This window comes from Rhinopithecus roxellana, chromosome 7 (genome assembly GCF_007565055.1).
Source record: "Rhinopithecus roxellana isolate Shanxi Qingling chromosome 7, ASM756505v1, whole genome shotgun sequence".
Lineage (NCBI taxonomy): Eukaryota > Metazoa > Chordata > Mammalia > Primates > Cercopithecidae > Rhinopithecus > Rhinopithecus roxellana.
In genome coordinates, this window is record NC_044555.1 from 82,833,427 (window position 1) to 82,851,503 (window position 18,077).

General features: G+C 39.7%; 1 protein-coding gene across 13 annotated transcripts in view; it reads left to right on the forward strand.

The window, feature by feature from the left end:
* Positions 1–18,077, forward strand: part of REPS2 (RALBP1 associated Eps domain containing 2) — a 202,051-nt gene that overhangs the window by 126,526 nt on the left and 57,448 nt on the right. For 5 of the 13 annotated variants that reach the window (XR_004058326.1, XR_004058327.1, XM_030933821.1 and 2 more), the window contains exons 12-14: positions 1,966–2,011; positions 5,115–5,251; positions 10,422–10,508. The exons of 4 other annotated variants lie outside the window; for them this stretch is intronic. Coding sequence is in view for 5 of the 9 variants with exons in the window: in XM_030933821.1 (XP_030789681.1) it covers positions 1,966–2,011; positions 5,115–5,251; positions 10,422–10,508 (270 nt within the window). In the remaining 4 variants the exon portion in view is untranslated. The remainder of the gene's footprint in view (positions 1–1,965; positions 2,012–5,114; positions 5,252–10,421; positions 10,509–18,077) is intronic. 4 more of the 13 variants (XR_004058328.1, XR_004058329.1, XM_030933824.1 and 1 more) reach the window with 1 other exon arrangement.

Genomic DNA, 18,077 nt, shown 5'->3' on the forward strand with positions numbered 1-18,077 from the left:
TTTAGAAACCACATTTCCAGGCTTGAAAAATTAGGAACCTTTATTTATGCACTCTACAATAGTAGTATTTTGCAATTCTAAAGTACATTCAGTTTTTAAAGTACTTTCACCATATCTGTCCCTGTGAGAAAGAGACTGCATTTTTATTGCCTTTGTTTTCTAGGTGAGGAGACTGAGGTTCAGGGAAGTAACAGCTAGTTAGTGTCATGGCCAGGAAGAGGGCCTTAGTTTCAGGACTCCTGGCCTGGTCTCTAGTCCTGTCTCTCCACTACTCATCCACACCCTCACCCCATCTGTCTGTCTGTCTGTCTATCTCTCACCAGCAGGGCTCACCCCTCCTTCCACACCCATCCCTACCAGCAAAAAGACAAAGATAATGGCAGTTGACAAAGGAATTAACAGTCACCATGGTCTGGTTTGGGGAACAGTATTTTATCATGTCCGGGACCTCTCCTACCCACGTATTTCTTGAAAGCAGTGGGGCCTGAGGGAGAAGAGGGCCACGGAGCCAGCTGCAGGCAGCCTGCGCAGAGGGCTTCCCCAGCTCTGCGGTGAGTCTGGTCCACTCTGTCCACCCAGCCCCAAGGCAGCCTCCTGGGCTGGGAGAGAGGCTTCCTGAGGCCACTTTCTTTGCTGCCTGGGGTTTGTAGGAGGGAGGGAGATCTTTTTCTGTCCATATCCAGGTGCAGGTGCACGATAATGGGCAAAAGGGGACTCAAACTTCTTGGGTTTTCCAGGCTTTCCTGCACTCTGGCAGCATTTCAGCTGTTTGAAGCTGGAAGATCCCTGTGTTCTCACTACAACAAGCCAAAATGCTTGGGTTGGGAGAAGTGCATCTCTTATGCAGCTGACCAGTAGTTTGCTTTGTGCCTTGTTAGCATTTATGAGGATTTTCGCCTCCCCTCTCTGCCCTGTTACCTAACCCAAGGATTTTAATGATCATCATAAATTCAGGCTGCTTCATACCAAGGAGGGTTTTTATCTTTGGAGCAATGTAAAAGAGGATGAGATAATGCAGTGAGACATTTTCTTTTTGGAAGAATTCATGCAAACAAAGAAATTACATTCTTCTTGTTCTGTGTTACTAGCACCTTTTCTATGATTTTTAATGACATTTTATGATGAAAAATTTGCAATGTTTGCAACACCTGAGCATAGCTACTGGTTCCTAAAGTTGTCTTCCATAGAGGATTGAAAGCATAAAAAGAGGATCAACGTTTTTGTAAATGTTTCTAATTATGCCTCACAACTTGTGATGGGGAAGAAGGCTCTATGGGTGTTGGCAGTGAGCAAGTTAGTTTATGATTTAAATTTGATGAGGAAAAGTCATATGGTTGGGAAAAGATTCAGCAATTTTTTTCCATAATTCTCTGTATGATTTGGTCACAGAGATGTGGGACACAAGGATATTTTCTTACAGGAGAAGCTGTATAGCTCATTTCCACTTACTTGTGAGAGCTTTGTTTTTTTGTGGCCATGCTGCTCTGGTAGTGTTTTTTTTTTTTTTTTTTTTTTTTTTTTTTTTTTTTTTAATGTAGTTAGATAGACTTCTTCCTATCCTTCAGGGTAGACTGGTTCAAAATCTATTACTAGACTATCATGATAGACTAAGAAACCCTCAAGTGTGAATCCATCATTATATAAAAAGACAACCCCCTTGAAAGGGGGTTGTCTTTTTATACTGGAATGTCTTCATTAATCAACTTGAATTTGAGAATGGCCTCTCAAATAGTGCTCTGACCAAAGGAAAAATATGCTGGGTTTTCTTTCCTTTTCATCGTTCCTTTAGATTTTGAAATAAAACAAGGAAATCATGAAAATGTGGGAGATGCCCAGTTCTCCACATGGGCATTTTTACCTCACATTTACCTGTTGATGTGTTCTGTACTAGCCCAGGTGCTGCATATAAACTTGTTTAACTGCAGAAATGAAACCCAAGCAAACAACAAATAATCTTTGTTTCAGCAACTTCCAAGGATTCCAACAGTCTCAAAGCAAGACCAAGATCCAGGTAGTGTTCGTTTAATTTCTGCTTTAATGCCCTTTGTGCCCTGCCCCCTGCCTAGAAATAAGAACCACAAACCAAAAACCCAACCCATGATTTCCTCTTCCTTTAGATGTAAAGCTTAGGGTATGATCCATTTCACTCATGCATGGCCTGATGGGAACATGCAGTAATGCTGGGAGCCTTGGTTGCTGTGGTCACTAGTGCTAGAAGGTGGTCACTAGTGCCCTATGGCCCCTCAACATGAAGTGGATTGTGTGAGACGACCCAGTTGTTGCAAGATGATAACTAATAGGGGGAAGTAGCTTTGGAAAGAGGAAAATATGGGTAAGGTAACAAACACGAAAATTTGCTATCATGACAAGGTGAACACCAAAAAGTAAAAAGTCTGGGTAATAAAATCTAGAGTAGGGAAAGAAAATGCTTGTGATAACTTCAGTGAAGCTTGCAGCTTCAGGTAAGCAATGTTTATGGTCTGTTTGAGCCTATCTTAGTGCCCCCCTCGGCTTCACATTTTTTAAGAGGCTATTAAAAGAGAGAAAGCCAGTAAGGCAGAGCTGTGGTTGATGTGAGACTCAGAGAAGAGGCGCAGAGGGGAAATACAGAGACACTAATAGAATTAATCCATTAAGGAAGGGAAATGGTATTGGTACTGTATTTCACTGGTGGAACTGCAGTGTAAGATAGGGTACCAAGGATACCATGTGTGTGTTTTCTGTTTTGCTTTGGCTCCTAGAGACATTTTCCCCTCCTTTGCCTACTAGACACAATCCTGAAAAAGTAAATTTAAGTCTGATCATATTTAATATGCTTGAAATTCTGATATTTAAGGAACCTCATCTCTTTGTAAGTCAAAGAGTTATCCTTTGGTTTCTATCTGCATTTTCCAAATTGGGTTTTTGTTTCCTTGTTTATGTAAGATACAGATATCTATATTTTTGTATTTATCTATATTTAAAAACAATAGAGTAATTCTTTTAGGTAGGAAGAAAAGGTATAGGCATTCTTTCTGTGGTCAACACATTTACTCATCCTTTTTAAAAGGATGAATGGATCTTTTACAAACTAGTCTGTACTAGTTTTGGGATATGCTTTCATAGTAGGAATTGCCATTGAATTGCAGAAATCTGTTATGTGTACTATGTTAACCATAAATCGAACCTCAAAGTTTTAGCTTCTGCTGACTTCCTCTCTCCCTGAAAGCCAGTGAAATTATAAAATCTCATAGCCACATATTCTATTATTAATGTGTCTGGCTAAATTTTACATATTATCCTTTCAGGGATTGCGCTTTTGGTCTAATTTGGAGGATTTTATTTTCATTACTTCTCACTGGGAAGAAGAGAATTGAATTATTTTTATCCTCTTTTTTGAAATATTGAAGTTTTGTAGAAATATAAGGAAAAGAGAGAAAAATCACCATTTCAACACCACTGCATTCATCATTTTGTTAACTCCCTACACATTTATGTTTTAATTAGTTGCAGCAGTCATGGTTATACAATCTCACTTATTTTATATTCAGTAACTTTCCATATGAAGATATAAACATACAGGTTATATATGAAAATAAAATGAAAACGAGGAATGTGCGCTATGGGATTGTATGCTTAACTATGTGCATGCATACACATTATTTGCACACACATTATTTCTTTTTTGAGTGAAACATGTCACAAAAGCTATATGTGGCATAGAAAGTTCTTTTCATTTCTAGCTAGGGTCTCTAATTGTCTTTTTTAAGTGAAGCATTCCCGTTTAAGAACCTTGTCCTTCCGTATCAGTTCCCTTTGATTCTTGTTGAAAGAGTCAGAGCATTCTTCCCTGCTAGTTTCTGCCTGCTGTTGCCTTGTCTCTCTTGCTAGTTATGTTACAGGGACCCCCTCAGAACATGTCACATGCCATTATGGTGGCTTTATTAAAGTTGCAATCTTTAAGACAGACAGAACCCTCAACTACCAGAAAGAATCCTTGAGAAACTTATTCAGGAAAATTAAAACTCATCATGTCAATAACAGCTCTGTCAAGAACTGAAGGGGTTTACTAGTAACTGATATATTCTAATTTCCTAAATGCTACTCTAATAGCTAAGTATGAAGAATGGTTTTCAGAGGTTAATTTGTCTCTAGGATGTACCTCTGACTCAAAAGTTGTTTTCTGCTTTGACATGAAGCTAGTTGAGAAGCTAAATACAATAAATGTATACATCTACATCTTAGGGCCTTTTCGCAATCATCATATTGGGAACCCATCCTTAAACCTATTTCTAAGCAGTGTATGAGTTGAATTTTATTTGGAAAGTAAGTAGGTCTTCAATAAATATTCTAGTTGCTATCACCAAAGTATTTCCCCCCTGACTCATAGGCAGTATGAAAACATTTTTAAAATGGGATATAGAAACAGAGATTGGAGTTTGAATCGAACTGTGTAACTTTCTGTCTGACCTTTTGCAAGTTATTTAGTTCCTTTTTAAAAAGATGATATTACTGGAGTTACAATCTCAGAAGTTGCCTAGTTAATTATGCCTTGCTGTAGATTGAGGAAGAAGGTTAAAAATGAGACTTTTGCTTTCTCAGGGAAAGACAAGCTAGACCCCTCAATCTGATTGATGTGTGTTTTCCTTTCCTAGCTTCGTTTGTGCATATTCCCCTGAACATTGGATTCTTACCCTCAGCTTATCTGTCCCAATTCCACGTGAACCTGTCATCACATTTGCAAGTGAACAGGAGAAAAGTTCTCTGATCAGTTTATACCATGAAGCCCTTCTGTTAGAACATGGAAATGCCTAAGCTGAAGGGCTCCGTGTTTTTCTTATTAACAGTTCCCGTAGAAATGGATTTGAATTTACACAAAGGTTTTTTTTTTTTTTTTTGGGGGGGGGTCGATTTAGATCTAAGAACAAAGAGGTTAAAAAGATCCCAATTCATAGTTGGATTTGGACAATTATTGTACATAGTGGCATTTAATGGGTAATAGAATTTATGGCTGCTTTGGTAGCTGATCGGTTCTCTGTAGTCACTTTGACTTTATGGTTATTTTCCATTTCACCCCGACTTCAGAGAGTAAAGCTTTGCTATTTCCCTTCTGACCTTCCCTTATTTTGCTACAGATCTTACTCTAGCACCTCCATAGAAGAGGCCATGAAAAGGGGCGAGGACCCTCCCACCCCGCCACCTCGGCCACAGAAAACCCATTCCAGAGCCTCCTCCTTGGATCTGAATAAAGTCTTCCAGCCCAGTGTGCCAGGTGAAGTGTCCCTTGCCCCCAAACCCTTCTGTTTCCTGTTGGAGCCAGCAGATGTGTGTCTGCCACAGAGGCCTCTGTGAGTCCGGAGAAAGAGCAGACCTGGCAGTTTCGCATCCCGTGAAGGTCTTCACGTGGCTATGGTATTCTTGGGAGAGAAAACAATTGTAGACACATATGTAGCACATGTGTCTGGAGCCTTGCCCACACTTGTTATGGATCAAGAATTAGGAAATTCTCTACCAAGAGGATAAAAATGCTTCACTTCCATGCAGCCTGCTGAGTGTGTGGCTGGGGTCTTACTCTCTGCATCGTTGGTAATTTGTGAACAAGATAGATCGCTGTCTGTCATTTCCTCAGATGCCTGTGTGGTCTTCTATGAAAGATCTTGGAGATTAAGGCCTAGCCAGAACCTTCTCCTGCGTTTTACACTTGTGGGAAGATCCTGTGTCCTGTAGGATTTAATGCTGTGGGGACTCTGAATCTGACTGTTGGTTGGGTGGTTGGTGGAGGGTCCTAGGGCAAGGGTTCCTTCAGGTGGGCTGCTCTGGGCTTCTGGGGATGGGATGTTCTTGAGCCAGCCGTTGTGTAGCTGGGCTGGAGGTGGGGGAGGCCCAGAGGGGCCCTATCTGCTCCCCTGGCTTCCTGTGAGATGGAAGATATCCTCCTAAGGAACCTAAGGAATAGAAGATGAGAGGCATGCCTTTGCTTTAGTGAAGGTGATAGGGTACAGTGCTGTCCCAAGTATTATTTTGGGAGCAGCAAGGGCCTTTCCACTGACTCATGCAGACAAGCTATAAATACAATGATTTCCTGGAACTTTTTCTCCATCTATGTGCATTTTAAATCAGGCCAGCCTCAGATGCTAGTGATTTGCAGATTATTATCTTTTCTACTAAAGCAAGAAAAGACTTTCCTTGGCTCACACATTAGCATGACCTCTGTGTCTGGGCAGAGCTCAGCATGTTTTATTTGTTCTAATAAAGTGTTCTCCTCACAGTAAAGTTATAGATTGCTTTTTAATATACTAGAACCTGGAACTCTCTGTCAAATTTAATTCTCTGCCATGAGTTCATCAGACAAAAATTTGCCTTGAATTTCCTGTCATACTTTGATCTGAATTCTGGCATAAATTTCATAGTGACTGGTATTTAGGGTAGGAGTAACCACGGGTGATGATGCTGTAAAAATTTCACATGGCTGGCGGATTATGACCTGGAAGATTTTCCTATGGATGCAAGAAGATTAAAACAATCTGGGAAGCTATCTCAATACCGTTACCTTGCAAGGAGGGAGGCTGGAAATGCTCACATGTCTCTCTCAGGTTGTGTGACCCAGTAAGGAGATGCCAGCTATACTGGAGAATTCACATGCTGTGGTTTTTATGACACTGTATCACATAGTGGAAGAGACAAAACTGGGTTTGGACCTCAGCTCAGCTGCTTATTCACTGTTTGATTTTCAGCAAATGGCTTAATGTGTGTGCATCTCAGATTTCTAATCTGTACAGTAGAGCCAATACTCCATGGAGTTGTAAGGTTTTGGTGAGATAATAAACATAATCCAAATACGAGTTGAGTATTCCTTATCCAAAATGCTTGGGATCAGATGTGTTTCAGGCTTTGGATGTTTTTGGATTTTGGAATATTTGTATTATGTGCTTACCAATTGAGCGTATAATTAAAAAATCTGAAATGCTTCAATGACCATTTCCTTTGAGTGTCATGTCGACACTAAAAAGTTTAGGGTTTTACAGCATTTCGGATTTTGGATTTTTGGGATTAAGGATACTCAACCTGTAGTACTGTGTTTGACCCACAGGCCTTAGTAAGCATGTATGGCCCGTATTCCTGTGGCCTGCAAGTATCAAGAATTTAATGCCTGAAATGGCAAGCCTCCACCAATGAGGGTAACACCCCGACTTCCTTGATGGCTAGTGGACAATTCTGTGATTCCTCCTACCCAGTTTCTCAGAAGGCTCACAAAAGGACTGAACCCCAGTTGCCTGCCATAGTACCCCATTCATTGATTTACTTTTTCTTGTTTTGCTTCCCTCCTGCCCTGTCTCACTTTCCCCTCACTCAAATAATATACCTGTTCTCAAGTTCATATGTCAGGGGCTTCTTTAGGGAAAACCTGAATTAAGACAGCTTTCTTTGATATCTCTGTGTGATGTGACTTCAAAATGAAAAGTACTTTGGTTTGATAATGCCCTGGCGAGGTCCCTTGTGGTAGGGCCTGATAAATGTAATATTTAGACAAAGAATAGCTAGGTGGGTGATGTCTGTGTTAATAGCCTAATTCCATTGTCTTTTCAGTACAAATTTATACAGATGAAATTTTAATGAGCAGTTTAAATTTATCACATGAAGAATAGAACATTTCTGCAGTATGAAAAGCAGGTGGTATAATTGCATCTACTTTATTTTCATGTTAGTTAATTCTCACAGGAAAGTATAAGGGTCTGTCTAAATTATATAGAATTTTAGCGTATTGCATATTGCTAGAAATTAATTATCGAAATGCTGACAAACTAGAAATGCATGAAGTAGAGCTTAAACCCACCAGAAGAGTCTACTCACTGAGAATCATGGTGTACATGTAGGCATCCCTTTGCTACACTTATCTTTATGTATCACTTTAGATAAATGGGATCACACTATGCTTGCTGTTCTGTATCCTGATCTTTCCAATTAACCATCTTTCTATTTCTTATAGAGGATTGCACCATTCCCTTTAAGGTCTGCATGATATGGATATACCATGGTAGACTGTGCTTTGATGGAGAGATCTCTCCCTCCTTCTCTCTGCCTTTTCTCTTCTCCATACTTTCCTCTTAAGCTCACCCACCACCCCATGACCCCAGCCCCTGTTCCTTTCTCACCCTTGCAAACAAACCCTTCTCTCCACCCTGACCCCCGTGTCCTCTTTATACCCCTCTGTTTCTCTTTTTGTCCTTCTCCCCCTTTACTCTTCCACAGGTATGAGCCTCCCCTCAGCCTCCCCTTGCCAAGCTCCCCCATACCACCACCTTGTTCTTATGATATAAACAAGGCAGAGATTATTAATAATTTCATGTCCATATCTTTGTTTCATCATCTAATTATTTTCTTAGGTTAAATCCTGCTGGTTGGAGTTGCAGGGTCAAAGGCTGTAGATGTTTAAAGTGTAGCTATATGTTGCCAAAGGGTGAGGTGGAAAACCTGTCAACTTGCTCCATCATTAACGCTGTCTGAAAGTGTTTCCTCACAATCTGGCCAACACTGCTTAATGTTCATCTTTGTAATCATTACCTATATAATAGGCAGTTTCATGTCCCTGATTCCTAGTGAGGCTGAGAATCTTTTTGTATTGTTATTGGCCATGAATATTTCTTCTCTTATCATTTGCCTGCTCAGAAGGCTCGGCCAGCTTCTGTTGCTACATCTGTCTTTGCCTAACCACGGGGACCACTTGTTTCTTCTCCATTTTGCCTAAGTTCTGGACCTCCCTCCTGTCAGGCACTTGGGAATGTGAGGGTGGTCATGGGGAAGCCTGCCTCATCTGCTGCTCTGCTCTTCCTTGTCCCTCCAGCCCCTGCGCCCCCATATCTCCTCCTTCTGCCAACTTTATCACTTAAGACAGACTGCCTGGGTCACCCTGTTTATGACAATAGAAGAATAAGGAAAGGTAAAGAAAAGAAGGGAAAATAATGTGAGATGAAGCAAGATGTGGGCTTGAGTAGAAAGGGAAAGATAAAATTAAGCACTTGTTTAACAAAATGAGACTTGCAGGATTGTGAAAACAGAGTGATTGAAGCTAAAGTGCTGAGACGGTGGCTTAAAGTGGAGTGATAGTGTGGAGAGGAAATAGGATGGAGAGAAGATGCAAAGAAAAATGAAAGAGGAAAATGAAGAGAAAGATGGGATGGTTGTTATGTAGGAGTGATGATGTTTATCCAAAGGAAAAAGCAGGAAATAGAATAAAAAATTGTAGGACCAATGGAAGGAGAGTCCACAGACTCTTGGTATAGGATTCAAGTAGCATTTAAAGGAATAGCTTAGAAGTAGGTGGCATTAATGCCTTTACATTTATGAAAATAGGTAACATGATATGGGGAAAAAGAACAAAGGGCTGATTTAGAATGTAAGTCTATAAAAATGAACAAGGCCAACTTTGGAAATATAGAACAGTTGGCTTCAACTTTGGTATCTGTAAAGAGAGTGTGAATGTGTGATTTATAGTAGCCTAGATGATTCCAGGGCTCTAGGTACTGGCGTCAAACCCAAGGCATGTGTTTTCATAAGGAGAAGTGGATACACTATGATTGCTGTGTGTAACAGGGAGATAACCATTTGTAATAGCTGACCCAGTTCTTGGAGCCATTGCCTCACAGTCCCACACAACTGCTGTGTTTGAGAGAGAGCAAAAATGTGCAAGAAAGTCTTAAGTCAGTGACAATGCAAGTATGCAAAACGTAGAGGCAGCCAGACCCGGAATTTGCTTAGTGATGTTTGGATTTTATAGCTCTGTATTTATAGCTATGAAACATCTTTTATTACTGAGATTCCTGTAAGAAAAATCACACTACGCCGGTACCTAACCTCCTTTTCCTCAATGAAACAGTTATTTTCATGAGGTGATTTTTTTTTTCATAAAAAAGGTTTTTTTTCTGTCCACGGAGTCAGTAAGAACTACCCCTCTCTTCCACTCTTGATTCAGACCTGCCTCTTCTCAAAGCCATGCCTGAGGTTTGTAGCCTGAGGTTTCCATGGTGACAGTAAAAAACCTTAGCTCTGCCTTGTTCCAGTCATTGAGAATCTGCCTGGCAGAAGGGGCAGATATGGTGTGGAGGAGACATAGCCTTCCTTTAAAGTTTCAGACTGGGCATTTTCATCATTTCCACTCAAATCTAGCTGGGGAGACATAGGCCCATGGATAGACCTAGTTGCCAGGCAGCTGGGAAATGTAGTCCTTGGCAGGGCAGCCATTTCCCAGAAATACCCTTCTTACTGCAAAAAAGGAGAAGGGGATGTTGATGGTCAGTTTTTTTTTTTTTTTTTTTTTTTTTAACCACACCCCATATGGCCAAATACATTGAGATCCACACATTAAAACCATTGTGATGGCTGAACAGAACATATCCGGGGCTAGTGTCTGTCCATGGGTAGCTAATTTCCTGTCTCTGCTTTAGATATACTGATAATAACAACTCATTCCATGGTTAAGAAACTATGGTACATCATCCTATGGAACTGTATGAAGCTGTTAAAAAGAACAGGTACGTATACTACATGGAGAGCTACCTCAGATAAATTAAGTGACAAAAGCATGGTGCAGAATGTGTATGTTTATAAATGTACAGACAATTTCAGGATGATGCTAAAGAAACTGGCAATGATAGTTGCCTCTGGGGAAGGGGAACAGTATGACTGAGGACAGGACTGGAAACAAGCTGACTTTCTGTTGAATGCCTATTTGTGTCTTTTTAATTTTGGCTCATGTACAGATGTCACCTATTTTAAGAAATTTGCTTTTCACTCTTTAGCTGCAATGATGGTATCTGAGAGTACCAGAGATGTCTTTCCTGCCTGAGTTGACCTATCTCAGACTTCCCTACGACTCTGTATTCAGGGTATCTTTATGACCATCTGCTACCACCTCCTGGAATGCAGCTGAAATAACAGAAGTGTTCTGAGTACTTTTTTTTTTTTTTTTTTTTTTTTTTTTTTTTTTTTTTTTGAGACGAAGTCTCGCTCTGTCACCCAGGCTGGAGTGCAGTGGCGTGATCTCAGCTCACTGCAAGCTCTGCCTCCCGAGTTCATGCCATTCTTCTGCCTCGGCCTCCCGAGTAGCTGGGGACTACAGGCACCTGCCACCATGTCTGGCTAATTTTTTGTATTTTTAGTAGAGATGGGGTTTCACCGTGTTAGCCAGGATGGTCTCGATCTCCTGACCTCATGATCCACCCACCTCGGCCTCCCAAAGTGCTGGGATTACAGGCATGAGCCACTGCACCCGGCTCTGAGCAGCCTTTTAAGCTGTCATGTGTTCTTCAGATTCCATTTCAGTGCCTTTCCAACACTGAGGAGTAGTTCTGGACGACCTCCCAAAGGTTACATTGTGAGATGTATAGTTGGGTAAAACGTCGTGGTAAGGGCTCTGTCTTAACTTGGAAGTGGCTGTGTTTATTGAGTGGCGAATTGAGAAGTCTTTCCTGGGTTTTCTATGAATGAGTATTTGTTTCTGTAACTTAAGAAGTAGGTAAACTGCTTGGGAGTAAGAGATGTTCCTAATACCAAACTTACCTTTCAGGTTCTCTAAAAGATGAATTTGGCCACACAAGCAGCTCTGACCTTATAGATTTCCTTATTGTGTTTTTCCTGTGAGTGCTACTTGTTTCTTTTAAAATCTAGTAGGACTATGGGATTTCTGACCCATCCCAAACTTTTGGGTCCACAGTGCACAGCTAGCCAAGGGTTCAATTTGGCAGTCTGAGCAGTTTTTTTTAAATGAAAGCTTTATTGAGATGTAACCCATATACTGTAAAATTCACCTTTTTAAAGTGCACAATTCAGTGATATTTAGTATATTCATAGTGTTATATAACCATCAGCACTATGTAATTTCAGAATATTTTCATTGCCCCCAAAAGAAACCCCATACCTATGAGCAATCATTCCCATTCCTCCCTTTTCTTCCCCTATCCCTTGGCAACCACTAACTTACTTTCTGTTTCTATGGAGTTGCCCATTCCGGAATTCTGTATTAATGGAATCATACAATATGTAGTCTTTTGTGACTGGCTTCTTTCACTTAGTATAATGTTCTCAAGGTTCATTCATGTTGTAGCATGAATCAATACTTCATTCCTTTTATGGCTGAATAATCTTTCATTGTATGGATAAACCATATTTTTTGATATTTGGGTTGTTTCCACTTTTTGACTATTGTGAATAATTCTGCTATAGACATTCATGTCTTAAGTTTTTGTGTAAACATATTTTTTCTTTCTCTTGAGTATATAGGTAGGGCTGGAATTTCTGGTTCATATGGTGACTCTATGTTGAACATTTTGAGGATCTACTGAAGTATTTTCCAAAGCAGCCGAACCAATTTACTATTTCATTAGCAATTTATGAGGATTCCAATTGTGTTTCTTCACATCCTCAAAACACTTGTTATTGCCTTTTTAATTTTGGCCATCCTAGCGCGCATGAAGTGGTATTGTGATTTTGATTTGCATTTTCTAATGGCTAATGATGTTATACATCTTTTCATGCACTTATTGGTCATATTTATGTTGTCTTTGGAGAATGTTCAGAATCTTTGCTCATTTAAAAATTGAGTTGTCTTTTTATTGTTGATTTGTAAATGTTCTTTATATATTTTGCATAAAATTTCCTTTACAGATACTTGATTTACAAATATTTTCCTTCATTCTATGGGTTGTCCTTTCATTTTTTTGATGGTGTCCTTTGAATCATAAAAGTTTTAAATTTTGATGAGGTCTAATTTATGTATTTTTCTTTTGTTGCTCGTGCTTTTGCTGTCATATCTTAAAAACGATTGCTTAACTCTAGGTCACAAACACTCCTCTTTTCTTCTAAAAGTCTTACAGTTTTAGGTCTTACATTTAGGTCTTTGTTCTGTTTTGAGTTAATTTTTTTATATGGCCTGAGATAGGAGTCCAAATTCATTTTTCTGCATGTGGATATACAGTTGTCCCAGTACCATTTGTTGAAAAGACTATTAATTCTCCATTTAATTTTCCTGGCACCTTTGTTGAAAATCAATTAACCATAAATATAAGGATTTATTTCTGGACTCTCAGTTCTGTTCCGTTGGTCTATAGGTCTGTCCTCATGCCAGTACCACAGTGTCTTGATAATTGTAGATTTATAGTAAGTTTTGAAATTGGGAAGCATGAGTCCTGCTTTATTCTTTTTCAAGATTGTTTTGGTTATTCTCAGTCCCTTGCATTTCCACGTGAAATTTATGATCAGCTTGTCAATTTCTGCAAAAACAAAAAAGTCAGCTGGGATTTTGGTAGGGCTTGCATTGAATTTGTCTATCAGTTTGGTCAGTATTGCTGTTTTAATAACATTAAGTTGTCCAATGCATGAATACAGGATGTTTTTGTATTTATTTAGGTCTTTAAGTGTCTTTCAACAATGTTTCAGTATATAAGTCTTGCACTTCTTTTGTTACATGTATTACTAAAAGTTTTATTCTTTTTGATACAATTCTAAATCGTCTTTAAAATAATTTTCATCACATTATGCATGTTTTCTTCATGCTTTTTTATATATATTATACATTATTTCTTGGAGATAACCATGTCAGTACTGATAATTTTATATTTCTTTTATATATCATCTATATGCTGGCTACTCTATTAAAAACTATTATGAAAAATTTCAAATTTATGTAAAAGTTGAGAACCTCCACCCCAGATTATTTTGAAGCAAATCCCAAATATCATATAATTTTATATATAAACTCTTTATATAGCTCTCTAGGAGATAAGGTCTTAAGATACTTGAGCACAATACCTTTGTCATACATAACAAAATTAACAATAATTCTTTAATATCATTTAATATTTGGCCAGTGTTCATATTTCCTGAATTGTCTCAAGTATGTCTTTTTATACTAGCTTGTTCCAATCAGAATTCAAACAAGGGCTACATGCACATTGCACTTGTTTTGGTATATCTTAAGTCTCTTAACTGATAGGTTCTTCTCTCAGTCTTTTTTTTTTTTTCTCTTTGCTATTCATTTATTCATAAAAAATCATCTACCCTGTAGACTTTTTCCACATTCTGTATTTTGCTAATTGTTTGTTCTTCCATCCCCTGTATTTCCTAGAAAATGATAGGTAGGTCTAGGCTTGATTAGAGTTAGTTTAGATTTTTGACAAGAATACTAGAGATACCTAGAGATGCTGTGTACTTCTTACTGCACCACATTAAGAGATCTCTAGTATCTAATGCCTTTATTTTTGTGATGTTTGATTGATTAGTGGATTTACCTAGTATTAGCCTGATTCATGTGTTATGATAAAGATCCCAGCAACCTTTCAAATAATGGTTTTATCAGCTATTGATCATCATTGCCTACATCCAGTGGTGTGTCAGCAGATGTTTAACAACCGGCCACTTGCCAATTTTTATGGTGTAAACACTCCTGCCACGGCTAATTTCATTCCTACTGATGTGTTACTGAATGTGGAGGTTGGAACAGATGCACACAGTTGGCTCTCACAAGCTGACATGAGTTTTTTTTCCAGCAAACCACTGCTTAGATCCATTATTTCATCAGTAGTTGTAAAATAGTGATACTCTATTTTATTTTTTCTACCTTTATTGATTGGGACTATGGTTTATTTAAGCATTTTCCTATTGTTGGACATTTAGTTTGTGACTATCATGAAGCTTGTGAGCTGAAGGAGATCATAAAACAATATAATTCTCAGTACATCAGTAAATTCTTTATATGCATCTGAATTTATAGAATTATATGAAAACTGAAATAGACCTCAGTAATGGTGACCAGAATAGTGTCTTATTCAACCAGTATTTAATGAGCATTTACTGGGTACTTGGCACTTTGGAGAATCCCAAGGGGAATATGGATATGCCCCCAAACTCTGCCAATCAGTGTCTCAGTTGTGTGTGATTGTTAGAAGGGTTTTGAGTTTGATAACTAGAATGATCAGTGGATTTGTGGGCAGGGGGTGCACAGGGCTGGTGAGCTAAACTTTGAAGGATACGACTTTTCAGTCAAATCCTATTGATTCTTTTTGGACATCTGTCTTGATTTACTTCTTATTACTAGCTTCCTGGGAGTCTACTATAGTAGCCTCAAATTTGGCTTGCTTGCTTTGTTCTTTCCTTCATGAGGCAACAGGATTAATTTTCTGCAAGCACAGCTGTGATCACCTCCCTACTCAAAACTCTTCAGGACCTGCTATGTAAACACCAAATTTCTGGTGGAACTGAACCCGAAGCCATGTGATTATATTAGCTCAGTAAGGGACACAGTACCGTGGCCTGGAGTGCCTGGGGAGGAGTGTGTTACAGGAAGGAAGTAGAGACTGGAAGATTCAAGTTGGCTGGCTGGCCAAGAAAAATGGAGACTGGTGGAGAAGGAGTTTGTAGACAGTGTCTTTGGGAAATCTTAGGAGAACAGTCCCATTAGGGTGGTAGGGTTAAGGCAGATTGCAAAAGGTTGTGGCATAAGCAAGGAACTTTGGTGTGGAGAAGTTGTCATTACAAAGTCATTTTGAAATGTCGAAGGCTTAGCAGTTGGTCTGACAGTATGTCACATTTTAAAAAATAATGGTAGTGGCCAGGCGCAGTGGCTCATGCCTGTAATCTCAGTACCCTGGGAGGCCAAGGCGGGTGGATCACCTGAGGTCAGGAGTTCAAAACCAGCCTGGCCAACATGGAGAAACCCCGTCTCGACTAAAAATACACAAATTAGCCAGACGTGGTGATGCTTGCCTCTAATCCCAGCTACTCGGGAGGCTGAGGCTTGAGCCTGAGAGGTGGAAGTTTCAGTGAGCCGAGATCATGCCACTGCACTGCAGCCTGGGCAACGACAGAGTGAGACTTTGTCAATAGATAGATAGATAGATAGATAGATAGATAGATAGATAGATAGATAGATAGATGTAGGAAAGAGCCATTTGCAAGATGATAGACTCTTTTTGTAGATTGCCTTCCTCCTAACACACATTCATATTCTCTCTCTCCCCCCCACACCACATTATTCAACTCTAATGAAAGTGTGATGGAAACAGCTGCTAGTGAATGAGTACTAACTAATTCTGGAAAAAAGCTGTGTACTTCTTGAAATTTTAGTTTGATTTACCTGAAAACGTATACAGACACACAACTAGTGATTTCAACCAACCTAAGAGTTTTAATAGTAAAATGCTTAGGAGGATTGCATTTATGTAAATGTAATATGAGAGAAGAAACCAGAGACCCATCTTTGACCAAGATTGAATCTTATGCATTTTTGTCACTTAAGTCTGCCCATGTGTCCTTCCAGGACCCAGTTAACCCTTATTGCGTATCCTATGGTGCAGGAAAAAGGAGTTATTAGTTGTCTGGACGGAGGGAGTGAGGGAGGGAACAAAAAGAACAAAGGGACTAAAATGGCACATTTCCGGGTTCTTCATTGTTAACTTTCCGGCGCCCGGGAAAGACACGGGTGGACTGCGCAGACGCAACCCGACCTCCGATGGAGAAAAACCGGAACCCGCCTAGCCAGGCCTACCGCCCGGCCCCCAACCCGCCTATGTCCCGCCCACTGCCCTCCCACTCCCGGGCCCAGGGCATAAAAGCCGCTCCCCGCGGGCACGCGGTGCGAACTTCCTCGGCCCCTCCTGGTAGGCGGGACCCAGGAACCTCCTCCGAGAATGCAGGAGCGACTTCGTCGGCCTCCACCGCCGGAGACCGGTGAACCTCGCCCCTCCTTTACATTGGCTTGTAAATAAAGTTTTCTTTTACTTTGCCTACTTGCGTATTCTCTGGCATTTACTCTGGTGGTTGTCTGGAGCAAATCATTAGTAAACATGGATAAATTTTAGAATCATAAAGTGTCAATGCTAAAAGAGAACTTGAATGTCATCTTGGCCAACTCTCACATATTACTGATGAGGAGACTAAGAGCCAGGCAATATAATAGCTTTGTTTTCCATCAGAATCTTTTTGTTTTTGTTTTTGTTTTTAGTTTTTAGTTTAGTTTTTTTTTTTTGAGATGGAGTCTCACTCTGTCTCCTCGGCTGGAGTGTAGTGGCATGATCTCTGCTCACAGCAAGCTCCGCCTTCCAGGTTCACACCATTCTCCAGCCTCAGCCTCCCGAGCTGGGACTACAGGCACCCAACACCACGTCCAGCTAATTTTTTTGTATTTTTAGTAGAGACGGGATTTCACTGTGTTAGCCAGGATGGTCTCGATCTCTTGACCTCGTGATCCACCTGCCTCAGCCTCCCAAAGTGCTGGGATTACAGGTGTGAGCCCCCGCATCCTGCCCAGAATCTTTCGAAGATGGGAAATCTTTGTTCAAATCTTTGTTGCAGCAGATTTGGTATCAAAGAAAGCAATCTACATTAAATTAATTTGGGGGGCACATCCTACTACTTTTCTATGGGCAGAAACACTAAATATCTAAAGTTAAAGGATGTATTAAAGAATGAATATGGCAACCTTTGCAAGGCACTCTAATGTGTTTTTTTTTCCTGTGTTTCCTTTTATGTGATTTAAAATGTTAGTAGATTTCTCTGAGGTACTTCAGGGAGATAGGAAAGGAGGTTTTGCCTTCATAGATACTTGGAAATCCTAGGAATATATCTATTTGCTTTTTTAAATTTCAAAAATGAAGTTATTATTAAAAACTCTAAATATAGCAAGAATATAGGACAAATAGTATACTGAACATCCGACTTCAACAGTTATCGACTGTGTCCCATCTTGTTTCATATCTATCTTCCCCCACATTATTAATTATACTTTTTTCTACCCTTAGCTCAACAAAAACTTTATTGAGGTATGTAGATCATAAAGTTTATCCATTTTAAGTGTAAAATTTAATGATTTCTAGTAAATTTATCAAATAGTGCAACTTTCACCATAACCCAGTTTTAGATCATTTTCAGCACCCCAATAATACTCCACATACCTGTTTACAGTTAATCCCCATGCCCAGCTCCAGGCAACCACTAACCTATTTTGTGTTTCTGCAGATTTTCCTTTTCCAAACACTTTATATAAACCCGGTCTATAATATGGGGTCTTTCGTGTCTGACTTTGTTTACTTGGCATGATGCTTTTGAGG